General features: G+C 43.5%; 1 protein-coding gene across 50 annotated transcripts in view; it reads right to left on the bottom strand.

Moving 5' to 3' along the window:
* The window catches only part of cast (calpastatin), a 108,356-nt gene that overhangs the window by 14,082 nt on the left and 67,083 nt on the right, over positions 1-27,191 (bottom strand). For 29 of the 50 annotated variants that reach the window (XM_042324698.1, XM_042324701.1, XM_042324694.1 and 26 more), the window contains 32 exons: positions 22,128-22,163; positions 21,098-21,184; positions 20,823-20,903; positions 20,347-20,424; positions 19,998-20,066; positions 19,555-19,677; positions 18,923-18,967; positions 18,590-18,718; positions 17,687-17,809; positions 13,195-13,275; positions 12,742-12,819; positions 12,406-12,474; positions 11,797-11,841; positions 11,465-11,593; positions 10,605-10,727; positions 9,971-10,015; positions 9,639-9,767; positions 7,867-7,911; positions 7,660-7,761; positions 7,469-7,549; positions 6,874-6,909; positions 5,890-5,976; positions 5,615-5,695; positions 5,136-5,213; positions 4,795-4,863; positions 4,175-4,219; positions 3,843-3,971; positions 2,985-3,107; positions 2,351-2,395; positions 2,144-2,245; positions 1,953-2,033; positions 6-41 (listed from right to left, as the gene is read on the bottom strand). In XM_042324698.1, coding sequence (XP_042180632.1) covers positions 6-41; positions 1,953-2,033; positions 2,144-2,245; positions 2,351-2,395; positions 2,985-3,107; positions 3,843-3,971; positions 4,175-4,219; positions 4,795-4,863; positions 5,136-5,213; positions 5,615-5,695; positions 5,890-5,976; positions 6,874-6,909; positions 7,469-7,549; positions 7,660-7,761; positions 7,867-7,911; positions 9,639-9,767; positions 9,971-10,015; positions 10,605-10,727; positions 11,465-11,593; positions 11,797-11,841; positions 12,406-12,474; positions 12,742-12,819; positions 13,195-13,275; positions 17,687-17,809; positions 18,590-18,718; positions 18,923-18,967; positions 19,555-19,677; positions 19,998-20,066; positions 20,347-20,424; positions 20,823-20,903; positions 21,098-21,184; positions 22,128-22,163 — 2,610 coding nt within the window. The remainder of the gene's footprint in view (positions 1-5; positions 42-1,952; positions 2,034-2,143; positions 2,246-2,350; positions 2,396-2,984; positions 3,108-3,842; positions 3,972-4,174; positions 4,220-4,794; positions 4,864-5,135; positions 5,214-5,614; positions 5,696-5,889; positions 5,977-6,873; positions 6,910-7,468; positions 7,550-7,659; positions 7,762-7,866; positions 7,912-9,638; positions 9,768-9,970; positions 10,016-10,604; positions 10,728-11,464; positions 11,594-11,796; positions 11,842-12,405; positions 12,475-12,741; positions 12,820-13,194; positions 13,276-17,686; positions 17,810-18,589; positions 18,719-18,922; positions 18,968-19,554; positions 19,678-19,997; positions 20,067-20,346; positions 20,425-20,822; positions 20,904-21,097; positions 21,185-22,127; positions 22,164-27,191) is intronic. The other 21 variants (XM_042324695.1, XM_042324709.1, XM_042324711.1 and 18 more) reach the window with 21 other exon arrangements.

Below are 27,191 nucleotides of genomic sequence, written 5' to 3'. Positions count from 1 at the left end.
CTTACCGGGACATCTTTTGGCTTGACATCTGCAACTGGGGACTATTAAAAGTAAAATATACATTTTAATTCAATATAATAAAAGTTCATTAATGACATTTTAATTGAGTAAGCCTAGATTTAAGTAAAAGCTGATAATTTTCTCAAAATAATATTAAAGAGTGGTAACTATATACAGGCCTAGTCCAGAAATAAACACTAGTCCAAACCCTCTAGGGTTAAAGCCTTATTCGGAAATTGATTAAATTATTTTTTTCCCTCATCAATCTACACACAATACCCCATAATGACAAAGTGAAGATGTTTTTAGATTTTTTTGCGAATGAAAAAAACCCAGAAGTACCTTATTTACAAAAGTATTCAGACAATTTGCTTTAAGACCCGAAATTGAGCACAGGTACATCCTATTTCCATTGATCCTCCTTGAGATGTTTCTACAACTTGATTGGAGTCCACCTGTGGTAAATTCAATTGATTGGACATGATTTGGAAAGGCACACACCTTTCTATATAAGGTCCCACAGTTGACAGTGCATGTCAGAGCAAAAACCAAGCTATGAAGTCGAAGGAATTGTCTGTAGAGCTCCGAGACAGGATTGTGTCGAGACACAGATCTGAAGAAGGGTACCAAAACATTTCTGCAGCATTGAAGGTCGCCAAGAACACAGTGACCGCCATCATTCTTAAAATGGAAGAAGTTTGGAACCACCAAGACCCTTCCTAGAGCTGGCCGCCGTGCCAAACTGAGCAATCGGGGTGAGAAGGGCCTTGGTCAGGGAGGTGACCAAGAACCCAATGGTCACTCTAACAGGGATCCAGAGTTCCTCTGTGGAGAAGGGAGAACTTTCCAGAAGGACAAGCATCTCTGCAGCGCTCCACTAATCAGGCCTTTATGGTAGTGGCCAGACAGAAGCTACTCCTCAGTACAAGGCACATGACAGCCCGCTTGGAGTTTGACAAAAGGAATCTAAAGGACTCTCAAACCATGAGAAACAACATTCTCCGGTCTGATGAAACCAAGACTGAACTCTTTGGCCTGAATGCCAAGAATCACGCCTGGAGGAAACCTGGCACCATTCCTATGGTGAAGCATGGTGGAGGCAGCATGCTGTGGAGATGCTTCTCAGCTGCAGGGACTGAGAGACTAGTCAGGATCGAGGGAAAGATAAACGGAGCCAAGTACAGAGAGATTCTTGATGAAAACCTGCTCCAGAGCACTCAGGACCTCAGACTGGGGCAAAGGTTCACCTTCAAATAGAACAATGACCCTAAGGACACAGCCAAGACAATGCAGGAGTGGCTTTGGGACAAGTCTCTAAGTGGCCCTGCCAGAGCATGGACTTCTACCCGATCAAACATGTCTGGAGAGACCTGAAAATAGCTGTGCAGCGACGCTCCCCATCCAACCTGAGAGAGCTCGAGAGAATCTGCAGAGAGTGGGAGAAACACCCAAAATACAGGTGTGCCAAGCTTGTAGCATCATACCCAAGAAGATGGTCAAGACTGTAATCGCTGTCAAAGGGGCATCAACAAAGTACAGAGTAAAGGGTCTGAATACTTATGTAAATGTAATATTTCATTTTTTTAAATGTTCAGACATGTCTAAAAACCTGTTTTTGCTTTCTCATTATGGAGTATTGTGTGTAGATTGATGAGGGGGAAAAACAATTTAATCAATTTTAGAAATATGATGTAATGTATCAAAATGTGGAAAAAGTCAAGGATTCTGAATACTTTCCAAATGCACGGTATCTCTCTGTTGGAAGACCTGATAACCAAGGGGTTCCAGTCAAATGTCTCATGTCAAAGGGAGTACTGCAGTACAAAGCTAAAGATGCATGCAAACTCAAAGCTCTCTAACAGCAGAAGGCTGAGGGTTGGATTAAGATGCAGAAGTGATGATGATGATGAGGAAGAAGAACACTGGAGGGGGAGGGTGATTTAAAGACTGACCATGTCTTCAAATCGGTATCCTGGGGGCAGTGGGCAGTCGTTCCCCCCACAGATCACTCCCTTCTTTGAGGATAATCCATGCTGTGAGACATATACAACAACACACACTGTTTTACATGGTGACCGGGTGCACACACACAACCCATTCTAAATTGCACTGTGCACACACACACTCTGTGAAGGTTCTGTACCTCTATCACCTCTGGCCCGGTGTATACATGGGCTGCAGGGGCGAAAGACTCTGATGAGGGTAAGGAATCAGCCAGGGCATCGAACGGGTCCACAGCAAGCTCCTACACATGATGCAACAAAACTCAAACACAAGCAATGCAACTCCATGCCAATCAATTTAGTGAAAAATCAAACCCACATAGAGAAAAGATACATGGATGATTTACCTTTTTGGCTGCCTTAGCTCCTTGGGGAACTACTTCCACCTGTACCTGTAACCCAGAGCAGGAGAGGTTAGTGAATATAACACTAGGCTACTATCTGTGATACTACTCAGCTCCTATACCCAACCGAGCTTCTGGATGGCTGTGGGCTCAATTCAACCAAACCTACATAGGTAGAACTCATGCAGGAACAAGAGCAACCTCTTTCTAATGTAGTCAAAAAGAATTGCAGAATGGTAAATCAGGTAGCAGGTAGCTGAGCGGTTAAGAGCTTTGGGCAAGTAACCGAAAGGTTGCTGATTCGAATCCCTGAGCCGACTAGGTGAACAATCTGTCGATGTGCCCTTGAGCAAGGTACTTAACTCTAATTGCTCCTGTAAGTCCCTCTGGATAAGAGCGTCTGCTAAATGGCTAAAATGGTTCAGTAGACATCCTTCACTGCATCCAATGCACTGTGAGTCTCTGTTACTGTGTCACTGTTAATTCATGATCTTGGCTACATTGTGTGAAAACAGCGAAAGAATGACAAGGAAACGAACAAGTCATCAATGATAGCCCCCTAACCCCAGGGATAGCCCCACCCTCAAGAGGCTTGTACTGTAGCGTGGTTAATACACCAAAGTAAACTGGAGTCTACCTTAGTCTGTGGCCCCTTCAGAGAGGCATCTCCAGCCGCGGCAGCTGGTGCAGCAACAGCCGTAACCAACTTAGCAGGATCCTTTTTAGCCATGTCAACTTTGCTTGATGTGGTGGGCACACTCTATAAACGCATATGGTTCAAGCCATTAGACGAGGTGCAGAGAAGAGTTCAGAGTGCTGCGCATAATCTCACAGTCAGTTTACTGGAGTGATAGGATGATTGTTAGCAGCTTGTCTGTTATTGGTAATGTAAAGGAAAGGCGCCGTGAGAAGAGAAGTACCTGACCAGAATTTGTAGTCACAGTTTAGCAGAGTAAAAGGAAGGGAAACAAACCCCATCAACCAAAACCAGGTAAACAAATCCCATCAACCTAAACCAGGTAAACAATCCCAGAAGCAATACTATATCTGGTGTGATGCAACCAGAAGAAAAAGTGGAAATGTATTGTGGCTTTTCTGTGGTGACAACAGATGTGACAGACATGGGTTGTCTTGACCTGTTGACCGTACCACAAATGTGGGCATGCTGGGAAGACTCTTAAAAGTAAGCATAAGAGTGTCTGTCCACTTCCCACTTAGACACAGACACCTTCTAGACCAGAAGTAAGGAAGTCCAAAGCAGAGATATGTTTTGAAATATATCGGCAGAGAGAAGAGGAAGATAGAATACCATATAAAGGGGTGGAAGAACGACTAAAACCTCAAGATCACGGGAGAGATGAGGAAGACATAACACATGGAATAATGACCCAGGAAGAGTGTGTTGAATGGGGAAGTGAGCGTAAAGAGAGCCAGGTCAGGTAAAGAATAAAGATCCAAAGAGAGGCCCCACACTCCTCGACTGTCTGCCATCTACCTTGGCTGTCTGTTCCGGAGATTCTTGAAGCTTCGGTACTTCAGCTTTCCATGGCGTTGTAACCTCCCCTACAATATTGCCTCCTCCCGTGGTAAGAGGTGTAGCTTTGGCTGGGTGCATGGGTGCTGGCTACAATCAAGGATGAGTTAATACTCAATGTACACAACAGAGAAAGAGCAAATTCAATGTATTGACACCCTGCAACAACGGTTAATGAAATAACACTGGTTAATGTAATAACTTATCTGAATGTAATAAATATAGATGTTTAATGTAATAAAATTGGTAAATTTAATAACGAATAATAGAGAGAAAAGCGAGAGATGTTTTACCCCTTTGGCTGCCTTAGCTCCTGGGGGAACTACTTCCACCTGTACCTGTAACCCAGAGCAGGAGAGGTTAGTGAATACAACACTAGGCTACTATCTGTGATACTGCTCAGCTCCTATACCCAACTGAGCTTCTGGATGGCTGTGGGCTCAATTCAACCAAACCTGCATAGGTAGAACTCATGCAGCACCCTCTTTCTAATGTAGTCAAAAAAAATGCAGAATGATAAAGCAGGTGGCAGGTAGCCGAGCGGTTAAGAGCTTTGGGCCAGTAACCGAAAGGTTGCTGATTCGAATCCCTGAGCTGACTAGGTGAACAATCTGTCGATGTGCCCTTGAGCAAGGTACTTAACTCTAATTGCTCCTGTAAGTACCTCTGGATAAGAGCGTCTGCTAAATGGCTAAAATGGTACAGTAGACATTCTTCACTGCATCCAATGCACTGTGAGTCTCTGTTACTGTGCCACTCTGTTAATTCATGATCTTGGATACATTGTGTGAAAACAGAAAAAATTACAATGTCACAGTTTAGTAGAGTAATAGGAAGGTAAACAAACCCCATCAACCTAAAGAAAATAAACAAACCCCATCAAGCTAGAAACTGTAGCCCTCATATGACAAACCTCATCTGTCTTGGGCTTGGTGGCCAGTGGGGAGTCCAATCCTGACATCAGAGAGAAGTCATCAGCAAACTGAAACACAAACACAAGTCAATAGATAACAGCTTCACAACCCAACATAAGTATAACATAGAATAGTTGAAGAGTTTGTTGTCTATTTGAATGGATATAGCATTTTGATGACAAAGTACTCAACACAACAGTAGCACAGCGTCAGCTGCAACATAGGACATCCCAGTTTAACACTGGACATAAGCGTTTGTCACTGTTTATTGTGTGTTATGCATGGCTTATGTTATGTAGTCATGCAGGATGTAGGACCTACTTTCTTTGGTGTTATTTACCTTTTCCACCTTAGCTTTCTTGTCAACGGGGGGAGCAGGAGACTTGGTCACAGGTGCAGACTTAAACTCTTCAGCTTTCTAGAAAAAGAAGAGAGATTATTTGGTTTGTTAAATACTGTTTCTTAGGTTCTAGTTGAGAGGAACAGGGGAACGTTCATTTGACGACTTCACTAGAAAGCTGTCTTTACAGAACATTAAAATTACATCACAGTTGTGATAAACTATTACAGCTGACACTGTCAAAATGATATGACATGGTCATCTTGTAAGCATCATTAATATGTCATGACATGATCAGCAGTAGGTGGCTAGGAAGTTAGCTGTCCAACAAGGTAGCCTACATTGTGCTATGTATCATTATGACTGTGTTATGTCAGTTGACACAACTTGATATTGGTTCTCATAACAGTTTACCATCTCATGCTAATAACAGTTTTCCAATGAAGGGTTGAAGAAAAATATTATCAGTCTTTGTTTACCTTGATGGGAGCGGGTGGAGGCGGAGCAAAGTTTGAGAAGCCAGCAGACAAGGCATCAATGGCAGCCAAGTCTTCCACTTTCTGTCAACAGATGAAATATCATTGGGTTATAATGACACCTCACTTCTTATTTACAGTATCACTGGTCAGGACCTCAGTCTCACCCAAAAGACTATGGGACTAATAATCATTCTGTAACCTTATGCATGTTTCAGGGAACAGGGCTCTAATTGATTTATAAGTGATTATAACCTGTTAATAGTGCAAAGTCTCACCTTCTCCTGTTTCTGAGGGATGGGAGGCATTGAGGTTGTGAACCCAAAGGACAGGGAGTCCAGAGCCTCATCGGTGCTCATGGGTTTCTGATACAAGTAAACAAACAAGCAAACAAATAACCTCAGTTATACACAAAGCATTACAGTAACAGTTTTGTCTTCAACTGCACCACTAGAGGGCGAGTCAAAATAACTCCAACCATTTAAAAGAGACCAGGAGCAAAAGAACCGACACACCCACCAATCACATTTCCTAGAATCTAAATCACAACAAAGCACTCCGCAAAGGACTCCGAGCAGAATCTCTTTACAAAACATCAGATTTGGCAGGAAGCCTAGTGGTTAAGAGCATTGGGCTAGTAGGTTGCTGGTTCAAATCCCTGAAGTGGACTAAAATGTAACTGTAATTTAAAAAAAACGCTTTATGTCTAAAGTTGCCCGTTTGGTTAACTCACTTATTTTTTTTGACAACTCGCACAACATACTTCAGGGGTAAAAGAGTTTGCCTTCTGTCCTAACAAGCTCTTAGAAGCAGAGGTATACAACACAGAGAACTGCAGTACAAAACAAGGTGTGGCCCAGAGGGTGAATTTGTGTGCAAGTGTATATAAGTGAATAGGTGTGGAGTAATGAGTGATTGTGTGTTGACTATTTATCTGTTTTTAGTGTGTGGGTGTGTTTATAAAGGATGGGTTTAGCAGAACTAGAGCCAGCTGGTTGAGGTGGGTCTAATGTTGTTTGCAGAGCCAACACCCCACAGCGCAAAGCAACATTCCACACTGTAGGAGGTACCCAAAACTGTCAGAAGAGACCATGGGATGACCTATGGTTTGTTTAGTACGTTTAGTGTGTGTGTGTGTGTGTGTGTGTACGCACATGCATAGGTATGTGGGTATGTGAGAAAGATTGAGAGGAGAAAGTCAATATCTCAATATTTCTCCCCAGCATACAGTGTATTCCCTAGCAGTAAATACAATGACTTACCGGGACATCTTTTGGCTTGACATCTGCAACTGGGGCCTATGAAAACATAATTTATCATTGTAATTCAATGTAATAAAAGTATATGAATGATATATTCTAATTGAGTAAGCCTAGATTTAAATAAAATCTGATCATGTTCTGACAAAAGAATGACAAAAGAATATTAAAGTGTGGTAACTATATACAGGCTTTTTTGGCAAAGTCCAGAAACAAACCCTAGTCCATCATATAAATCCAAAATAAAAGGATAGACATGGTAGTAACTTCATCTTGTCATCTGATCAGCTTGGTGAAAATGTGCCCATATCGCTAAAACCTATCCATTCGTCTCAGATTAACACAAGTGTGCAGGGGATAGGACATGGTCTATGGGCTGTTTCTGGATGGGGTGTATCTCTCTGTTGGAAGACCTGATAACCAAGGGGTTCCAGTCAAATGTCTCATGTCAAAGGGAGTACTGCAGTACAAAGCTAAAGATACATGCAAACTCAAAGCTCTCTAACAGCAGAAGGCTGAGGGTTGGATTAAGATGCAGAAGTGATGATGATGATGAGGAGGAAGAACACTGGAGGGGGAGGGTGATTTAAAGACTGACCATGTCTTCAAATCGGTATCCTGGGGGCAGTGGGCAGTCGTTACCCCCACAGATCACTGCCTTCTTTGAGGATAATCCATGCTGTGAGACATATACAACAACACACACTGTTTTACATGGTGACCGGGTGCACACACACAACCCAATCTAAATTGCACTGTGAACACACACACTTTGTGAAGGTTCTGTACCTCTATCACCTCTGGCCCGGTGTATACATGGGCTGCAGGGGCGAAAGACTCTGATGAGGGTAAGGAATCAGCCAGGGCATCGAACGGGTCCACAGCAAGCTCCTACACATGATGCAACAAAACTCAAACACAAGCAATGCAACTCCATGCCAATCAATTTAGTGCAAAATCAAACCCACATAGAGAAAAGATAAATGGATGATTTACCTTTTTGGCTGCCTTAGCTCCTGGGGGAACTACTTCCACCTGTACCTGTAACCCAGAGCAGGAGAGGTTAGTGAATACAACACTAGGCTACTATCTGTGATACTGCTCAGCTCCTATACCCAACTGAGCTTCTGGATGGCTGTGGGCTCAATTCAACCAAACCTACATAGGTAGAACTCATGCAGGAACAAGAGCACCCTCTTTCTAATGTAGTAAAAAAAATGCAGAATGGTAAATCAGGTGGCAGGTAGCCGAGCGGTTAAGAGCTTTGGGCAAGTACCTGAAAGGTTGCTGATTCGAATCTCTGAGCCGACTAGGTGAACAATCTGTCGATGTGCCCTTGAGCAAGGTACTTAACTCTAATTGCTCCTGTAAGTCCCTCTGGATAAGAGCGTCTTATAAATGGCTAAAATGTAAAATGATACAGTAGACATCCTTCACTCTTTCCAAGATCTGTGAGTCTCTATTACTGTGCCATTCTGTTAATTCATGATCTTGGCTAGATTGTGTGAAAACAGCAAAAGAATGACAAGGAAACAAACAAGTGATCAATGATAGCCCCCTAACCCCAGGGATAGCCCCACCCCCAAGAGCCTTGTACTGTAGCGTGGTTAATACACCAAAGTAAACTGGAGTCTACCTTAGTCTGTGGCCCCTTCAGAGAGGCATGTCCAGCCGCGGCAGCTGGTGCAGCAACAGCCGTAACCAACTTAGCAAATCAAATCAAATGTATTTATATAGCCCTTCGTACATCAGCTGATATCTCAAAGTGCTGTACAGAAACCCAGCCTAAAACCCCAAACAGCAAGCAATGCAGGTGTAGAAGCACGGTGGCTAGGAAAAACTCCCTAGAAAGGCCAAAACCTAGGAAGAAACCGAGAGAGGAACCAGGCTATGAGGGGTGGCCAGTCCTCTTCTGGCTGTGCCGGGTGGAGATTATAATAGAACATGGCCAAGATGTTCAAATGTTCAAAAAAGACCAGCATGGTCAAATAATAATAATCACAGTAGTTGTCGGGTGCAGCAAGTCAGCACCTCAGGAGTAGATGTCAGTTGGCTTTTCATAGCCGATCATTAAGAGTATCTCTACCACTCCTGCTGTCTCTAGAGAGTTGAAAACAGCAGGTCTGGGACTCCAGTTTACTGGAGTGATAGGATGATTGTTAGCAGGTTGTCTGTTATTGGTAATGGAAAGGAAAGGCGCCGTGAGAAGAGAAGTATCTGACCAGAATGTGTAGTCACAGTTTTGTAGAGTAATAGGAAGGTAAACAAATCCCATCAACCTAAACCAGGTAAACAATCCCAGAAGCAATACTATATCTGGTGTGATGCAACCAGAAGAAAAAGACGAAATATATTGTGGCTTTTCTGTGGTGACAACAGATATGACAGACATGGGTTGTCTTGACATGTTGAGCGTACCACAAATGTGGGCATGCTGGGAAGACTCTCAAAAGTAAGCGTAAGAGTGTCTGTCCACTTCCCACTTAGACACACAGACACCTTCTAGACCAGAAGTAAGGAAGTCCAAAGCAGAGATATGTTTTGAAATATATCGGCAGAGAGAAGACGAAGATAGAATACCATATAAAGGGGTGGAAGAACGACTAAAGCCTCAAGATCACGGGAGAGATGAGGAAGACATAACACATGGAATAATGACCCAGGAAGAGTGTGTTGAATGGGGAAGTGAGTGTAAAGAGAGCCAGGTCGGGTAAAGAATAAAGATCCAAAGAGAGAGGCCCCACACTCCTCGACTGTCTGCCATCTACCTTGGCTGTCTGTTCCGGAGACTCTTGAAGCTTTGGTACTTCAGCTTTCCATTGCGTTGTAACCTCCCCTACAATATTGCCTCCTCCCGTGGTAAGAGGTGTAGCTTTGGCTGGGTGCATGGGTGCCGGCTACAATCATGGATGAGTTAATACTCAATGTATACAACAGAAAAATAACAAATTCAATGTATTGACACCCTGTAACAACGGTTAATGCAATAACACTGGTTAATGTAATAACTTATCTAAATGTAATAAATATAGATGTTTAATGTAATATAATTGGTAAATGTAATAACTAATAATAGAGAGAAAGGCAAGAGATGATTTACCTCTTTGGCTGCTTTAGCTCCTGGGGGAACTACTTCCACCTGTACCTGTAACCCAGAGCAGGAGAGGTTAGTGAATATAACACTAGGCTACTATCTGTGATACTACTCAGCTCCTATACCCAACTGAGCTTCTGGATGGCTGTGGGCTCAATTCAACCAAACCTACATAGGTAGAACTCATGCAGGAACAAGAGCACCCTCTTTCTAATGTAGTCAAAAAAAATTGCAGAATGGTAAATCAGGTGGCAGGTAGCTGAGCGGTTAAGAGCTTTGGGCAAGTAACCGAAAGGTTGCTGATTCGAATCCCTGAGCCGACTAGGTGAACAATCTGTCGATGTGCCCTTGAGCAAGGTACTTAACTCTAATTGCTCCTGTAAGTCCCTCTGGATAAGAGCGTCTGCTAAATGGCTAAAATGGTTCAGTAGACATCCTTCACTGCATCCAATGCACTGTGAGTCTCTGTTACTGTGTCACTGTTAATTCATGATCTTGGCTACATTGTGTGAAAACAGCGAAAGAATGACAAGGAAACGAACAAGTGATCAATGATAGCCCCCTAACCCCAGGGATAGCCCCACCCTCAAGAGGCTTGTACTGTAGCGTGGTTAATACACCAAAGTAAACTGGAGTCTACCTTAGTCTGTGGCCCCTTCAGAGAGGCATCTCCAGCCACGGCAGCTGGTGCAGCAACAGAAGTAACCAACTTAGCAGGATCCTTTTTAGCCATGTCAACTTTGCTTGATGTGGTGGGCACACTCTATAAACGCATATGGTTCAAGCCATTAGACGAGGTGCAGAGAAGAGTTCAGAGTGCTGCGCATAATCTCACAGTCAGTTTACTGGAGTGATAGGATGATTGTTAGCAGCTTGTCTGTTATTGGTAATGTAAAGGAAAGGCGCCGTGAGAAGAGAAGTATCTGACCAGAATTTGTAGTCACAGTTTAGCAGAGTAAAAGGAAGGGAAACAAACCCCATCAACCAAAACCAGGTAAACAAATCCCATCAACCTAAACCAGGTAAACAATCCCAGAAGCAATACTATATCTGGTGTGATGCAACCAGAAGAAAAAGTGGAAATGTATTGTGGCTTTTCTGTGGTGACAACAGATGTGACAGACATGGGTTGTCTTGACCTGTTGAGCGTACCACAAATGTGGGCATGCTGGGAAGACTCTTAAAAGTAAGCATAAGAGTGTCTGTCCACTTCCCACTTAGACACAGACACCTTCTAGACCAGAAGTAAGGAAGTCCAAAGCAGAGATATGTTTTGAAATATATCAGCAGAGAGAAGAGGAAGATAGAATACCATATAAAGGGGTGGAAGAACGACTAAAACCTCAAGATCATGGGAGAGATGAGGAAGACATAACACATGGAATAATGACCCAGGAAGAGTGTGTTGAATGGGGAAGTGAGCGTAAAGAGAGCCAGGTCGGGTAAAGAATAAAGATCCAAAGAGAGAGGCCCCACACTCCTCGACTGTCTGCCATCTACCTTGGCTGTCTGTTCCGGAGATTCTTGAAGCTTTGGTACTTCAGCTTTCCATGGTGTTGTAACCTCCCCTACAATATTGCCTCCTCCCGTGGTAAGAGGTGTAGCTTTGGCTGGGTGCATGGGTGCTGGCTACAATCAAGGATGAGTTAATACTCAATGTATACATCAGAAAAAGAGCAAATTCAATGTATTGACACCCTGTAACAACGGTTAATGAAATAACACTGGTTAATGTAATAACTTATCTGAATGTAATAAATATAGATGTTTAATGTAATAAAATTGGTAAATTTAATAACGAATAATAGAGAGAAAAGCGAGAGATGTTTTACCTCTTTGGCTGCCTTAGCTCCTGGGGGAACTACTTCCACCTGTACCTGTAACCCAGAGCAGGAGAGGTTAGTGAATACAACACTAGGCTACTATCTGTGATACTGCTCAGCTCCTATACCCAACTAAGCTTCTGGATGGCTGTGGGCTCAATTCAACCAAACCTGCATAGGTAGAACTCATGCAGGAACAAGAGCACCCTCTTTCTAATGTAGTCAAAAAAAATTGGAGAATGGTAAAGCAGGTGGCAGGAGCTTTAAGAGCTTTGGGCCAGTAACCGAAAGGTTGCTGATTCAAATCCGAGCTGACTAGGTGAACAATCTGTCGATGTGCCCTTGAGCAAGGTACTTAACTCTAATTGCTCCTGTAAGTCCCTCTGGATAAGAGCGTCTGCTAAATGGCTAAAATAGTACAGTGCATCCAATGCACTGTGAGTCTCTGTTACTGTGCCACTCTGTTAATTCATGATCTTGGATACATTGTGTGAAAACAGAGAAAAAATTACAATGTCACAGTTTAGTAGAGTAATAGGAAGGTAAACAAACCCCATCAACCTAAACCAGTTAAACAAACCCCATCAACCTAGAAACTGTAGCCCTCATATGACAAACCTCATCCGTCTTGGGCTTGATGGCCAGTGGGGAGTCCAATCCTGACATCAGAGAGAAGTCATCAGCAAACTGAAACACAAGTCAATAGATAACAGCTTCACAACCCGACATAAGTATAACATAGAATAGTTGAAGAGTTTGTTGTCTATTTGCATGAATGTAGCATTTTTGATGACAAAGTACTCAACACAACAGTAGCACAGCGTCAGCTGCAACATTGGACATCCAAGTATAACACTGGACATAAGGGTTTGTCACTGTTTATTGTGTATTATGCATGGCTTATGTTATGTAGTCATGCAGGATGTAGGACCTACTTTCTTTGGTGTTATTTACCTTTTCCACCTTAGCTTTCTTGTCAACAAGGGGAGCAGGAGACTTGGTCACAGGTGCAGACTTAAACTCTTCAGCTTTCTAGAAAAAGAGAAAGATTATTTGGTTTGTTAAATACTGTTTCTTAGGTTCTAGTTGAGAGGAACAGGGGCCAGCTCATTTCAAGCTTTCACTAGAAAGCTGTCTTTACAGAACGTTAGCATGACATATCAGTTGTCATAAGCTATTACAGCTGACACTGTGTTAAAATTATATGTCATGGTCATCTTGTATGTATCATAAATACAACATGGCATTAGCATTAGCAGTAGGTGGCTAGCAAGTTAGCTGTCCAACAAGCTAGGCTACATTGTGCTATGTCAGTTGACATTGGTTCTCATAACAGTTTACCATCTCATGCTAATGACAGTTCTATGATGAAGGGTTGAAGAACAATAATTATCAGTCTTTCTTTACCTTGATGGGAGCAGGTGGAGGTGGAGCAAAGTTGGAAAAGCCAGCAGACAAGGCATCAACGGCAGCCAAATCCTCAACTTTCTGTCAACAGATGAAATATTATCAAGTTATAATGACCTCTCACTTTAGGGCTTGGCGATACATTGAAGTCATTCGATTAATTCGATTTTTTGTTCTTGCGCGATATTCCAAATGCCTGTACCGCAAGAATCGAGGTTGTTATTTATCTTTTTTAAGAGCGTTTACTTCCGCTTGTTCTCGTGTTGTATTTTTGGTCTCGTCCGCTCCTTCTGTGCGGTGTGCATCTCCCCATTTACACCAGAGGTCTATATATAATGAAGAGATGCACGTCTCTGTTTGAATGTTAAATGACGAGACAGAGGCATTGATGCGAGTAACCAGTCTTGTTCAGTACATGACAACACATCCGGGTATCTCAAGCACCCCGGTAAAACACAAGAGTTGCAGTAATGAACATTTACCAACAGAAGGCATCACTGTGCCATCTTACACCCATAACATCTTCCATTTAATAAAATAGGAAAGGAGGTGTCAATTCACTAACAAAACAAACCTAGTAACAATTTCCAACATGAACAGTTTAGTAATTATTTTATTAATTTTTTTCCCAGGTAACAACACATTTTGATATTCTCTTCACTTTTATCTCTGTCAACAATCCCTGATGGGAAACCTACAGATGAAGTCTTTTTGGTGGCTGGGACAGACGCCCGCAGCGTGAAAAAACAGGGGGCTTGTCTGCGAGGACTGTGGGTTCCCGCACAGGCGTGTCACCTGAATGTCTAAGGGGAGAATTGATGGGCAAGGGAGCGGCCGACCTGTGATCCCCTGGCTCTTCGCCCAGTGCCTCAGGCCCCATGTGACTTGCTGGGGTTCTGTCTTTTGTCATGCGACCCCTTTGACCATCAGGGTTCTGAGTAGGTGCTGGCTCAGCAATCCGAAGGTACAGTGATCCATTCACTTCGACCAAGTAGGAGCAGAGGTTTTTTGCAGAGGTTCTTTGAGATTTTTACTGCGGACTCCAGCCAGACTCCTTCCCATTAGCTTTTGGGTGTCGTGGTGATGAAGTGACGTGCTCGAAATCCCATGCTGCAGCAAATTTTCGGAACTCAACTCCGGAGAATTGGGGTCCATTGTCTGAAATTACCCTATCTGGCTGGCCATAGCGGGCAAACTGAGCCTTGCAGCGTTTGATCGTTGTCTCTGCTGAGAGGTTGGGGAGGAGGTCGATCTCCCAAAAGTCTGAGTAATGATCAACTACCAGCAGAAAGTCTTTGCCACTGTGCTGGAAGAGATCTAGACTTACTATCTGCCAGGGGCGCATCGGTAGCTCGTGGGACATCATCGTCTCTCTCTGTTGCTCAATGGCATATTCATTGCAGATTGTGCATTTACTGACATAGTCTTTGATTTCACTCTGCATTCCTGGCCAATACAGTGTGTCACGTGCTTGTGTGTAACAAGCCTCACCTCCTATGTGACTTGAGTGCACGCGTGCCAACATCTCAGGGCGCAGAGACCGGGGAATAACGACTCTCTGACTCTTGAATATTACTCCGTTTTGAACACTGAGCTCCTCTTTGACTGGCCAATAATCTCTGACGGCTAAAGCAGTTTCTTCCTTGCAGTCGGGCCAGCCCATCAGAATCACAGACCTCAATGACTGGAGTTGCCCGTCCCTGTCTGTGTGCTGTCTGATTTGTATAAGGCGCTGGTCCGTAACATTAAGGTAGTCAGCCTGGTTGATGTGTTCAACATCCACTTGCTCTGTTTGTAAGCTGCACACTGCGTGTTGTTCATGCATGGAGCGTGTGTGAGTGCCTGATGCAGTAGCCCTGCTGAGCGTGTCACTCACATACATCTCTGGCCCTGGCTTATACACCACCTTGAGGTTGTAGTTTTGTAGGGCCAGTAGCATGCTCTGCAGTCGTTTTGGGGCATTCAGGAGAGGCTTGCTGAATATAGCAATAAGGGGCTTGTGATCTGTCTCTGCGGTAATATTGTCGCGCCTGTACAGGTAGTGGTGGAAGCGTTGGCATGCAAACACAATGCTGAGGCACTCCTTCTCTATCTGGGCATAGTTCTGCTCTGTTGGGGTGAGTGCCCTGGAGGCGAATGCCACAGGCTGGCCCTCCTGCATGAGGCAACAGCCAAGTCCATACTGGCTTGAGTCACTCTGAATCGTGACAGGTTTTGACACATTGTAGTATCGCAGTACAGGTGTCTGGGTGACCAGTTGTTTTATTTCCCTCATCGCTGCGTCATGTTTTGGGAGCCAATGCCAGATGGTGTCCTTGTCCATGAGCCTCCTCAGTGGCTCACACACTTCAGAGAGCCGCGGTAGGAATTTGGCCAGGTAGGTGACGAATCCGACGAAGCGCTGCACTCCCTTCACGTCAGATGGGTGGGGCATTTCCAAGACAGCCTTCACTTTTTCAGGATCCGCCTTCAATCCGGTGGAGGACAAGATGTGCCCATGAAAGCGGACCTCTGGCACTTTAAACTGAAGCTTTTTTATGCTTAGCCTTAGCTTGACCTGTCTGCATCTGACCATCAGGGCCAGCAGCTTGGCGTCATGGTCACATTCTGCCTCCTCATCACTGTCCCCACAGCCGACTACGAGGATGTCATCTGCTATGGGTTCCACGCCACTGAGTCCCATCAACAGCTCATGCTGTTTCCGCTGATACACCTCTGGAGCCACGGAGACGCCAAACGGAAGCTTCAACCACCTCTTCCTGCCCCAGGGTGTTCAAAAGGTGGTCATGTAGCTGCTGGGCTCCTCGAGCTTGCACTGCAGGAAGGCATCTCTGGCATCCACGAGCGTGAAGACTCTGGCCTTTGGGAGCTTGTAAAGAACATCCTCCAACGTGGGCATAATGTAATGTGAACGTCGCAGAGCCCGGTTGAGGTGTTTAGGATCAATGCATATCCGTAGCTTGTCTGGTTTCTTGACGATAACCATATTACTTATCCAGTCCGTAGGCTCGGTGACGGATATGATGTGGCCATCTGCTTCGTATTTGTCAAGCTGAGCCTTCGTAGCTGCTTTCATGGCCACTGGTACATTGCGGGGTGCACACTGGACAAGCTGGATTGCTGCATCCAACTCAAAGTGGACTTCCCCAGGAACTGACTCGACCGGACTCGACACCCATAACAGTCTCTGCCTTAACAAGCTTAGATCCAAAACCCATAGAAACGCATTGATTGGGCTTATGTTGGACAGATTTGATCGAGAGCGAACCCTTTCGCTTTGCCTCTCTCTCTATGATTTACACACCTGCCCTCAGACGCCAACAAAGTTGAGAGATCACATCTTCCTCTCTGACAAGCGGTTTCAACTCGCCATTTGCATTTTAGTTTTGGTGCAACAGAATCGGTCATATGGACACCAAAACACATTGAAACATTATTTTACTGTAATAGGGGATAAGTTAACTTTTCTAATGATATCCTTTTTATGTCTCAACTACTCAAATTGCGCGCAGAACCGACACGTCTAAAACTAGACTATGAAAGAAATTGATTGAGCTCACGCATTGGGTACCGCTAGCAGCATTTAGCCACATTCTGTTGTACTCGCGGTCTCACCAGTGTTTTATAAATGTGCAATAAGCATAACAAACTATTATATGCGGAATTGGCAATTCGTTCTCATTCTGAGAAATAAGGTAGACCATTTGAATTCAACATCTGAACAAAGTGGACAGGCTAACATGCTTTAAAAAAAGGTTGGAGACAGACAAAAGGGTGTGTTCATAACAGTTAAACTGTTCAACCTTGTTACCTAGCAAATAGATCCAAGCTGGCTAAACTTGAAATATAAAAAGATTAGCTAAAGATTAGATATTGAGACCTGTGCTCATTTTATATAGCCTAATGCCTACTACAAGAAGTTAGTCATTATTAGTGAATGTGCATTATGCTTGGTTCTATTTACATTTGTAACAAAAAAGGGCATTTTCACAGACAGACTTGAAAGCCAGATCAGTAATTATAGCAAAAAAAGCAGGTTAAACTATTTTGATAAAATAATTAAATTATTAGTTGGTCTTATGGTTGTGGAAGGCTTATACCCTATACACAGTGCATTCGGAAAGAATTCAGACCCTTTGCCTTCTTCCACATTTTGTTACGTTACAGCCTTATTCTAAAATGGATTACATCATTTCTCCCCTTATTAATCTACACACAATACCCCATAATGACAAAGTGAAAACAGGTTGTTTTTTTTGTTGCTAATTTCTAAAAAATAAATACCGTATTTACATAAAAATGTAAAATGGTACAGTAGACATCCTTCACTGCGTCCAATTCATGATCTTGGATCCATTGTGTGAAAACAGCGAAAAAATGACAATGACACAAACAAGTGATCAATGATAGCCCCCTAACCCCAGGGATAGCCCCACCCTCAAGAGCCTTGTACTGTAGCGTGGTTAATACACCTAAGTAAACTGGAGTCTACCTTAGTCTGTGGCCCCTTCAGAGAGGCATATCCAGCCGCGGCAGCTGGTGCAGCAACAGCCGTGACCAACTTAGCAGGATCCTTTTTAGCCATGTCAACTTTGCTTGATGTGGTGGGCACACTCTATAAACGCATATGGTTCAAGCCATTAGACGAGGTGCAGAGAAGAGTTCAGAGTGCTGCGCATAATCTCACAGTCAGTTTACTGGAGTGATAGGATGATTGTTAGCAGCTTGTCTGTTATTGGTAATGTAAAGGAAAGGAGCCATGAGAAGAGAAGTACCTGACCAGAATTTGTAGTCACAGTTTAGTTGAGTAATAGGAAGGTAAACAAACCGCATCAACCTAAACCAGGTAAACAAACCCTGTCAACCTAAACCAGGTAAAAAAAAAAAAAAAAACTGTCAACCTAAACCAGGTAAACAAACCCAGAAGTAATACTAGATATGGTGTGCTGCAACCAGAAGAAAAAGTAAAAGTGGAAATATATTGTGGCTTCTCTGTGGTGACAACAGATGTGACAGACATGGTTTGTCTTGACGTGTTGAGCGTACCACAAATGTGGGCATGCTGGGAAGACTCTTAAAAGTAAGCATAAGAGTGTCTGTCCAATTCCCACTTAGACGCACAGACACCTCTAGGCCAGAAGTAAGGAAGTCCAAAGCAGAGATGTGTTTTGAAATATATCGGCAGAGAGAAGAGGAAGATAGAATACCATATAAAGGGGTGGAAGAACAACTAAAACCTCAAGATCACGGGAGAGATGAGGAAGACATAACACATGGAATAATGACCCAGGAAGAGTGTGTTGAATGGGGAAGTGAGCGTAAAGAGAGCCAGGTCGGGTAAAGAATAAAGATCCAAAGAGAGAGGCCCCACACTCCTCGACTGTCAGCCATCTACCTTGGCTGTCTGTTCCGGACACTCTTGAAACTTTGGTACTTCAGCTTTCCATGGCGTTGTAACCTCCCCTACAATATTGCCTCCTCCTGTGGTAAGAGGTGTAGCTTTGGCTGGGTGCATGGGTGCTGGCTACAATCAAGGATGAGTTAATACTCAATGTATACAACAGAGAAAGAGCAAATTCAATGTATTGACACCCTGTAACAACGGTTAATGCAATAACACTGGTTAATGTAATAACTTATCTAAATGTAATAAATATAGATGTTTAATGAAATAAAATTGGTAAACTTAATAACTAATAATAGAGAGAAAAAGCGAGAGATGTTTTACCTCTTTGGCTGCCTTAGCTCCTGGGGGAACTACTTCCACCTGTACATGTAACCCAGAGCAGGAGAGGTTAGTGAATACAACACTAGGCTACTATCTGTGATACTGCTCAGCTCCTATATCCAACTGAGCTTCTGGATGGCTGTGGGCTCAATTCAACCAAACCTACATAGGTAGAACTCATGCAGGAACAAGAGCACCCTCTTTCTAATGTAGTCAAAAAGAATTGCAGAATGGTAAATCAGGTGGCAGGTAGCTGAGCGGTTAAGAGCTTTGGGCAAGTAACCGAAAGGTTGCTGATTCGAATCCCTGAGCCGACTAGGTGAACAATCTGTCGATGTGCCCTTGAGCAAGGTACTTAACTCTAATTGCTCCTGTAAGTCCCTCTGGATAAGAGCGTCTGCTAAATGGCTAAAATGGTTCAGTAGACATCCTTCACTGCATCCAATGCACTGTGAGTCTCTGTTACTGTGTCACTGTTAATTCATGATCTTGGCTACATTGTGTAAACAGCGAAAGAATGACAAGGAAACGAACAAGTGATCAATGATAGCCCCCTAACCCCAGGGATAGCCCCACCCTCAAGAGCTTTGTACTGTAGCGTGGTTAATACACCAAAGTAAACCGGAGTCTACCTTAGTCTGTGGCCCCTTCAGAGAGGCATCTCCAGCCGCGGTAGCTGGTGCAGCAACAGCCGTAACCAACTTAGCAGGATCCTTTTTAGCCATGTCAACTTTGCTTGATGTGGTGGGCACACTCTATAAACGCATATGGTTCAAGCCATTAGACGAGGTGCAGAGAAGAGTTCAGAGTGCTGCGCATAATCTCACAGTCAGTTTACTGGAGTGATAGGATGATTGTTAGCAGCTTGTCTGTTATTGGTAATGTAAAGGAAAGGAGCCATGAGAAGAGAAGTACCTGACCAGAATTTGTTGTCAGTTTAGTAAAGTAATAGGAAGGTAAACAAACCCAATCAACCTAAACCAGGTTTTAAAAAACCATGTCAACCTAAACCAGATAAACAAACCCTGTCAACCTAAACCATCAACCTAGAAACTGTAGCCCTCATATGACAAACCTCATCTGTCTTGGGCTTGGTAGCCAGTGGGGAGTCCAATCCTGACATTAGAGAGAAGTCATCAGCAAACTGAAACACAAACACAAGTCAATAGATAACAGCTTCACAACCCGACATAAGTATAACATAGAATAGTTGAAGAGTTTGTTGTCTATTTGCATGAATATAGCATTTTTGATGACAAAGTACTCAACACAACAGTAGCACAGCGTCAGCTGCAACATAGGACATCCCAGTTTAACACTGGACATTTGTTACGCGCGTTTGTCACTGTTTATTGTGTGTTATGCATGGCTTATGTTATGTAGTCATGCAGGATGTAGGACCTGCTTTCTTTGGTGTTATTTACCTTTTCCACCTTAGCTTTCTTGTCAACGGGGGGAGCAGAAGACTTGGTCACAGGTGCAGACTTAAACTCTTCAGCTTTCTGGAAGAAGAAGAGAGATTATTTGGTTTGTTAAATACTGTTTCTTAGGTTCTAGTTAAGAGGAACAGGGGAACGTTCATTTAAAGCCTTCACTAGAAAGCTGTCTTTACAGAACATTAAAATTACATCACAGTTGTGATAAACTATTACAGCTGACACTGTCAAAATGATATGACATGGTCATCTTGTAAGCATCATTAATATGTCATGACATGATCAGCAGTAGGTGGCTAGGAAGTTAGCTGTCCAACAAGGTAGCCTACATTGTGCTTGTCATTATGACTGTGTTATGTCAGTTGACACAACTTGATATTGGTTCTCATAACAGTTTACCATCTCATGCTAATAACAGTTTTCCAATGAAGGGTTGAAGAAAAATATTATCAGTCTTTGTTTACCTTGATGGGAGCGGGTGGAGGCGGAGCAAAGTTTGAGAAGCCAGCAGACAAGGCATCAATGGCAGCCAAGTCTTCCACTTTCTGTCAACAGATGAAATATCATTGGGTTATAATGACACCTCACTTCTTATTTACAGTATCACTGGTCAGGACCTCAGTCTCACCCAAAAGACTATGGGACTAATAATCATTCTGTAACCTTATGCATGTTTTAGGGAACAGGGCTCTAATTGATTTATAAGTGATTATAACCTGTTAATAGTGCAAAGTCTCACCTTCTCCTGTTTCTGAGGGATGGGAGGCATTGAGGTTGTGAACCCAAAGGACAGGGAGTCCAGAGCCTCATCGGTGCTCATGGGTTTCTGATACAAGTCAACAAACAAGCAAACAAATAACCTCAGTTATACACAAAGCATTACAGTAACAGTTTTGTCTTCAACTGCACCACTAGAGGGCGAGTCAAAATAACTCCAACCATTTAAAAGAGACCAGGAGCAAAATAACCGACACACCCACCAATCACATTTCCTAGAATCTAAATCACAACAAAGCACTCCGCAAAGGACTCTGAGAAGAATCTCTTTACAAAACATCAGATTTGGCAGGAAGCCTAGTGGTTAAGAGCATTGGGCTAATAGGTTGCTGGTTCAAATCCCTGAAGTGGACTAAAATGTAATTGTAATAAAATAAAAAAAACGCTTTATAACCAAACGGGCAACTTTAGACAACTCACTTTTCTTTTTTTTGACAACTCACACAACATACTTCAGGGGTAAAAGAGTTTGCCTTCTGTCCTAACAAGCGCTTAGAAGCAGAGGTATACTACACAGAGAACTGCAGTACAGAACAAGATGTGGCGCAGAGGGTGAATGTGTGTGCAAGTGTGTATAAGTGAATAGGTGTGGAGTAATGAGTGATTGTGTGTTGACTATTTATCTGTTGTTAGTGTGTGGGTGTGTTTATAAAGGATGGGTTTAGCAGAACTAGAGCCAGCTGGTTGAGGTGGGTCTAATGTTGTTTGTAGAGCCAACACCCCACAGCGCAAAGCAACATTCCACACTGTAGGAGGTACCCAAAACTGTCAGAAGAGACCATGGGATGACCTATGGTTTGTTTAGTACCTTTAGTGTGTGTGTGTGTGTGTGTGTGTGTGTGTGTGTGTGTGTGTGTGTGTGTGTGTGTGTGTTTGTACGCACATGCATTGGTATGTGGGTATGTGAGAAAGATTGAGAAGGAGAAAGTCAATATCTCAATATTTCTCCCCAGCATACAGTGTATCGCCTAGCAGTAAATACAATGACTTACCGGGACATCTTTTGGCTTGACATCTGCAACTGGGGCCTATGAAAACATAATTTAACATTGTAATTCAATGTAATAAAAGTATATGAATGATATATTCTAATTGAGTAAGCCTAGATTTAAATAAAATCTGATCATGTTCTGACAAAAGAATGACAAAAGAATATTAAAGTGTGGTAACTATATACAGGCTTTTTTGGCAAAGTCCAGAAACAAACCCTAGTCCATCATATAAATCCGAAATAAAAGGATTTTATTTATTTATTTAACCTTTATTTAACCAGGAAGGCAAGTTGAGAACAAGTTCTCATTTACAATTGCGACCTGGCCAAGATAAAGCAAAGCAGTTCGACAGATACAACGACACAGAGTTACACATGGAGTAAAACAAACATACAGTCAATAATACAGTATAAACAAGTCTATATACGATGTGAGCAAATGAGGTGAGAAGGGAGGTAAAGGCAAAAAAGGCCATGGTGGCAAAGTAAATACAATATAGCAAGTAAAACACTGGAATGGTAGTTTTGCAATGGAAGAATGTGCAAAGTAGAAATAAAAATAATGGGGTCCAAAGGAGCAAAATAAATAAATAAATTAAATACAGTTGGGAAAGAGGTAGTTGTTTGGGCTAAATTATAGGTGGGCTATGTACAGGTGCAGTAATCTGTGAGCTGCTCTGACAGTTGGTGCTTAAAGCTAGTGAGGGAGATAAGTGTTTCCAGTTTCAGAGAATTTTGTAGTTCGTTCCAGTCATTGGCAGCAGAGAACTGGAAGGAGAGGCGGCCAAAGAAAGAATTGGTTTTGGGGGTGACTAGAGAGATATACCTGCTGGAGCGTGTGCTACAGGTGGGAGATGCTATGGTGACCAGCGAGCTGAGATAAGGGGGGACTTTACCTAGCAGGGTCTTGTAGATGACATGGAGCCAGTGGGTTTGGCGACGAGTATGAAGCGAGGGCCAGCCAACGAGAGCGTACTGGTCGCAATGGTGGGTAGTATATGGGGCTTTGGTGACAAAACGGATTGCACTGTGATAGACTGCATCCAATTTGTTGAGTAGGGTATTGGAGGCTATTTTGTAAATGACATCGCCAAAGTCGAGGATTGGTAGGATGGTCAGTTTTACAAGGGTATGTTTGGCAGCATGAGTGAAGGATGCTTTGTTGCAAAATAGGAAGCCAATTCTAGATTTAACTTTGGATTGGAGATGTTTGATATGGGTCTGGAAGGAGAGTTTACAGTCTAACCAGACACCTAAGTATTTGTAGTTGTCCACGTATTCTAAGTCAGAGCCGTCCAGAGTAGTGATGTTGGACAGGCGGGTAGGTGCAGGTAGCGATCGGTTGAAGAGCATGCATTTAGTTTTACTTGTATTTAAGAGCAATTGGAGGCCACGGAAGGAGAGTTGTATGGCATTGAAGGTTGCCTGGAGGGTTGTTAACACAGTGTCCAAAGAAGGGCCAGAAGTATACAGAATGGTGTCGTCTGCGTAGAGGTGGATCAGGGACTCACCAGCAGCAAGAGCGACTTCATTGATGTATACAGAGAAGAGAGTCGGTCCAAGAATTGAACCCTGTGGCACCCCCATAGAGACTGCCAGAGGTCCGGACAGCAGACCCCCCGATTTGACACACTGAACTCTATCAGAGAAGTAGTTGGTGAACCAGGCGAGGCAATCATTTGAGAAACCAAGGCTGTCGCGTCTGTCAATCACCACATCCTCATCGGCAGAGTCGAAAGCCTTGGCCAGATCAATGAATACGGCTGCACAGTAATGTTTCTTATCGATGGCGGTTAAGATATCGTTTAGGACCTTGAGCGTGGCTGAGGTGCACCCATGACCAGCTCTGAAACCAGATTGCATAGCAGAGAAGGTATGGTGAGATTCGAAATGGTCGGTAATCTGTTTGTTGACTTGGCTTTCGAAGACCTTAGAAAGGCATGGTAGGATAGATATAGGTCTGTAGCAGTTTGGGTCAAGAGTGTCCCCCCCTTTGAAGAGGGGGATGACCGCAGCTGCTTTCCAATCTTTGGGAATCTCAGACGACACGAAAGAGAGGTTGAACAGGCTAGTAATAGGGGTGGCAACAATTTCGGCAGATAATTTTAGAAAGAAAGGGTCCAGATTGTCTAGCCCGGCTGATTTGTAGGGGTCCAGATTTTGCAGCTCTTTCAGAACATCAGCTGAACGGATTTGGGAGAAGGAGAAATGGGGAAGGCTTGGGCGAGTTGCTGTTGGGGGTGCAGTGCTGTTGACCGGGGTAGGAGTAGCCAGGTGGAAAGCATGGCCAGCCGTAGAAAAATGCTTATTGAAATTCTCAATTATGGTGGATTTATCAGTGGTGACAGTGTTTCCTATCTTCAGTGCAGTGGGCAGCTGGGAGGAGATGTTCTTATTCTCCATGGACTTTACAGTGTCCCAGAACTTTTTTGAGTTAGTGTTGCAGGAAGCAAATTTCTGCTTGAAAAAGCTAGCCTTGGCTTTTCTAACTGCCTGTGTATAATGGTTTCTAGCTTCCCTGAACAGCTGCATATCACGGGGCTGTTCGATGCTAATGCAGAACGCCATAGGATGTTTTTGTGTTGGTTAAGGGCAGTCAGGTCTGGGGAGAACCAAGGGCTATATCTGTTCCTGGTTCTAAATTTCTTGAATGGGGCATGTTTATTTAAGATGGTTAGGAAGGCATTTAAAAAAAATATCCAGGCATCCTCTACTGACGGGATGAGATCAATATCCTTCCAGGATACCCCGGCCAGGTCGATTAGAAAGGCCTGCTCGCTGTGGGAGCAGTGTTTCAGGGAGCGTTTTACAGTGATGAGTGGAGGTCGTTTGACCGCTGACCCATTACGGATACAGGCAATGAGGCAGTGATCGCTGAGATCTTGGTTGAAGACAGCAGAGGTGTATATGATATCTATGAGGGTGCCTGTGTTTAAGGCTTTGGGGAGGTACCTGGTAGGTTCATTGATAATTTGTGTGAGATTGAGGGCATCAAGTTTAGATTGTAGGATGGCTGGGGTGTTAAGCATGTTCCAGTTTAGGTCGCCTAGCAGCACGAGCTCTGAAGATAGATGGGGGGCAATCAGTTCACATATGGTGTCCAGAGCACAGCTGGGGGCAGAGGGTGGTCTATAGCAGGCGGCAACGGTGAGAGACTTGTTTTTAGAGAGGTGGATTTTTAAAAGTAGAAGTTCAAATTGTTTGGGTACAGACCTGGATAGTAGGACAGAACTCTGCAGGCTATCTTTGCAGTAGATTGCAACACCGCCCCCTTTGGCAGTTCTATCTTGTCTGAAAATGTTGTAGTTTGGAATTTAAATTTCAAAATTTTTGGTGGTCTTCCTAAGCCAGGATTCAGACACAGCTAGAACATCCGGGTTGGCAGAGTGTGCTAAAGCAGTGAATATAACAAACTTAGGGAGGAGGCTTCTAATGTTAACATGCATGAAACCAAGGCTATTACGGTTACAGAAGTCGTCAAAAGAGAGCGCCTGGGGAATAGGAGTGGAGCTAGGCACTGCAGGGCCTGGATTCACCTCTACATCGCCAGAGGAACATAGGAGGAGTAGAATAAGGGTGCGGCTAAAAGCAATAAGAATTGGTCGTCTAGAACGTCTGGAACAGAGAGTAAAAGGAGGTTTCTGGGGGCGATAAAATAGCATCAAGGTATAATGTACAGACAAAGGTATGGTAGGATGTGAATACAGTGGAGGTAAACCTAGGTATTGAGTGATGAAGAGAGAGATATTGTCTCTAGAAACATAATTGAAACCAGGAGATGTCATTGCATGTGTGGGTGGTGGAACTAATAGGTTGGATAAGGTATAGTGAGCAGGACTAGAGGCTCTACAGTGAAATAAGCCAATAAACACTAACCAGAACAGCAATGGACAAGGCATATTGACATTAAGGAGAGGCATGCTTAGTCGAGTGATCAAAAGGGTCCGGTGAATGGAGAGGTTGGTTGGGGGTCACGGCGATTTAGACAGCTAGCCAGGCCATCGGTAGCAAGCTAGCATAGGATGGAGGTCTGTTATTAGCCACCTCTTGCTTTCCGTCAGTAGATTAGTGGGGTTCCGTGTGGTAGAGGGGATTAATCCAAATCACACAACAACAACAAAAATAAAAACAATAGATATAGTTATAGAGGCCCAAGAAGAAAACATAATAATAATAAAAATAATTAAATAAATTGTCCGATTGTCTATTCAGATAGCAGCCGATAAGACAGCTAACGGTTAGCAGGCCGCAGATGGGCGTTCAGGTAACGTCGTGACGGAGGAGCCAGCCGGATAACTCCTTCGGGTAGATAACGTCGGCAGTCCAGTTGTGAAGGCCCGGTGGGGCTCCGCGTAGGCAGTAAAATGGGTCCGGATAAGTGACTGCAGCCCAGGAGTGATTGATGGAACTCGGGAGTGATTGACGGAGCTGGCTAGCTCCGGAATAATTGATGTTTGCTCCGCAATCGACGAAAGCCGATAGTCACACGGATAGCAGCTAGCTAGCTGTGAGATCCAGGTATGAATGTCCAGAGAGCGGTTGAAATCCAGGGACATGGAGAGAAAAATTGGTCCGGTATGTTCCGTTCTGAGCCGCGCTGCGCCGTACAAAACTAGCGATAGATTTTCGAGCTAAAGGATAGCTGATGACCACAAACCGTGGTTAGCTGAATACTAACAATTTGCCAGTAAAGAAGCTAACTAGCTTCTGAACTAGCTTCTGATTAGCTTCTGGATTAGCTTCTGGGCTAGCTTCTGGCTAGCTCCTGGCTAGCTTCTGGCTAGTTTCTTGGAGTTTCTGGCTAGCTTCTTGGAGGATTACAGATTTGAGGTAAATAATACTTTTTTATAAATATAAATTGTTGAGGCGGGTTGCAGGAGAGTGTTTTGAAGATGAGTTGATGGAAAATTTAAAAAATGTATGTGAAAAAAGTTGTAAATATATATATATACGGGACACGACAAGACGAGGACAAAAGACGTCTGAACTGCTATGCCATCTTGGAATTAAGGATAGATATGGTAGTAACTTCATCTTGTCATCTGATCAGCTTGGTGAAAATGTG

Source organism: Oncorhynchus tshawytscha, linkage group LG07 (genome assembly GCF_018296145.1).
Source record: "Oncorhynchus tshawytscha isolate Ot180627B linkage group LG07, Otsh_v2.0, whole genome shotgun sequence".
Lineage (NCBI taxonomy): Eukaryota > Metazoa > Chordata > Actinopteri > Salmoniformes > Salmonidae > Oncorhynchus > Oncorhynchus tshawytscha.
The sequence above is the reverse complement of the archived record's forward strand: the minus strand, read 5'-3'. Positions and strand labels throughout refer to the sequence as shown.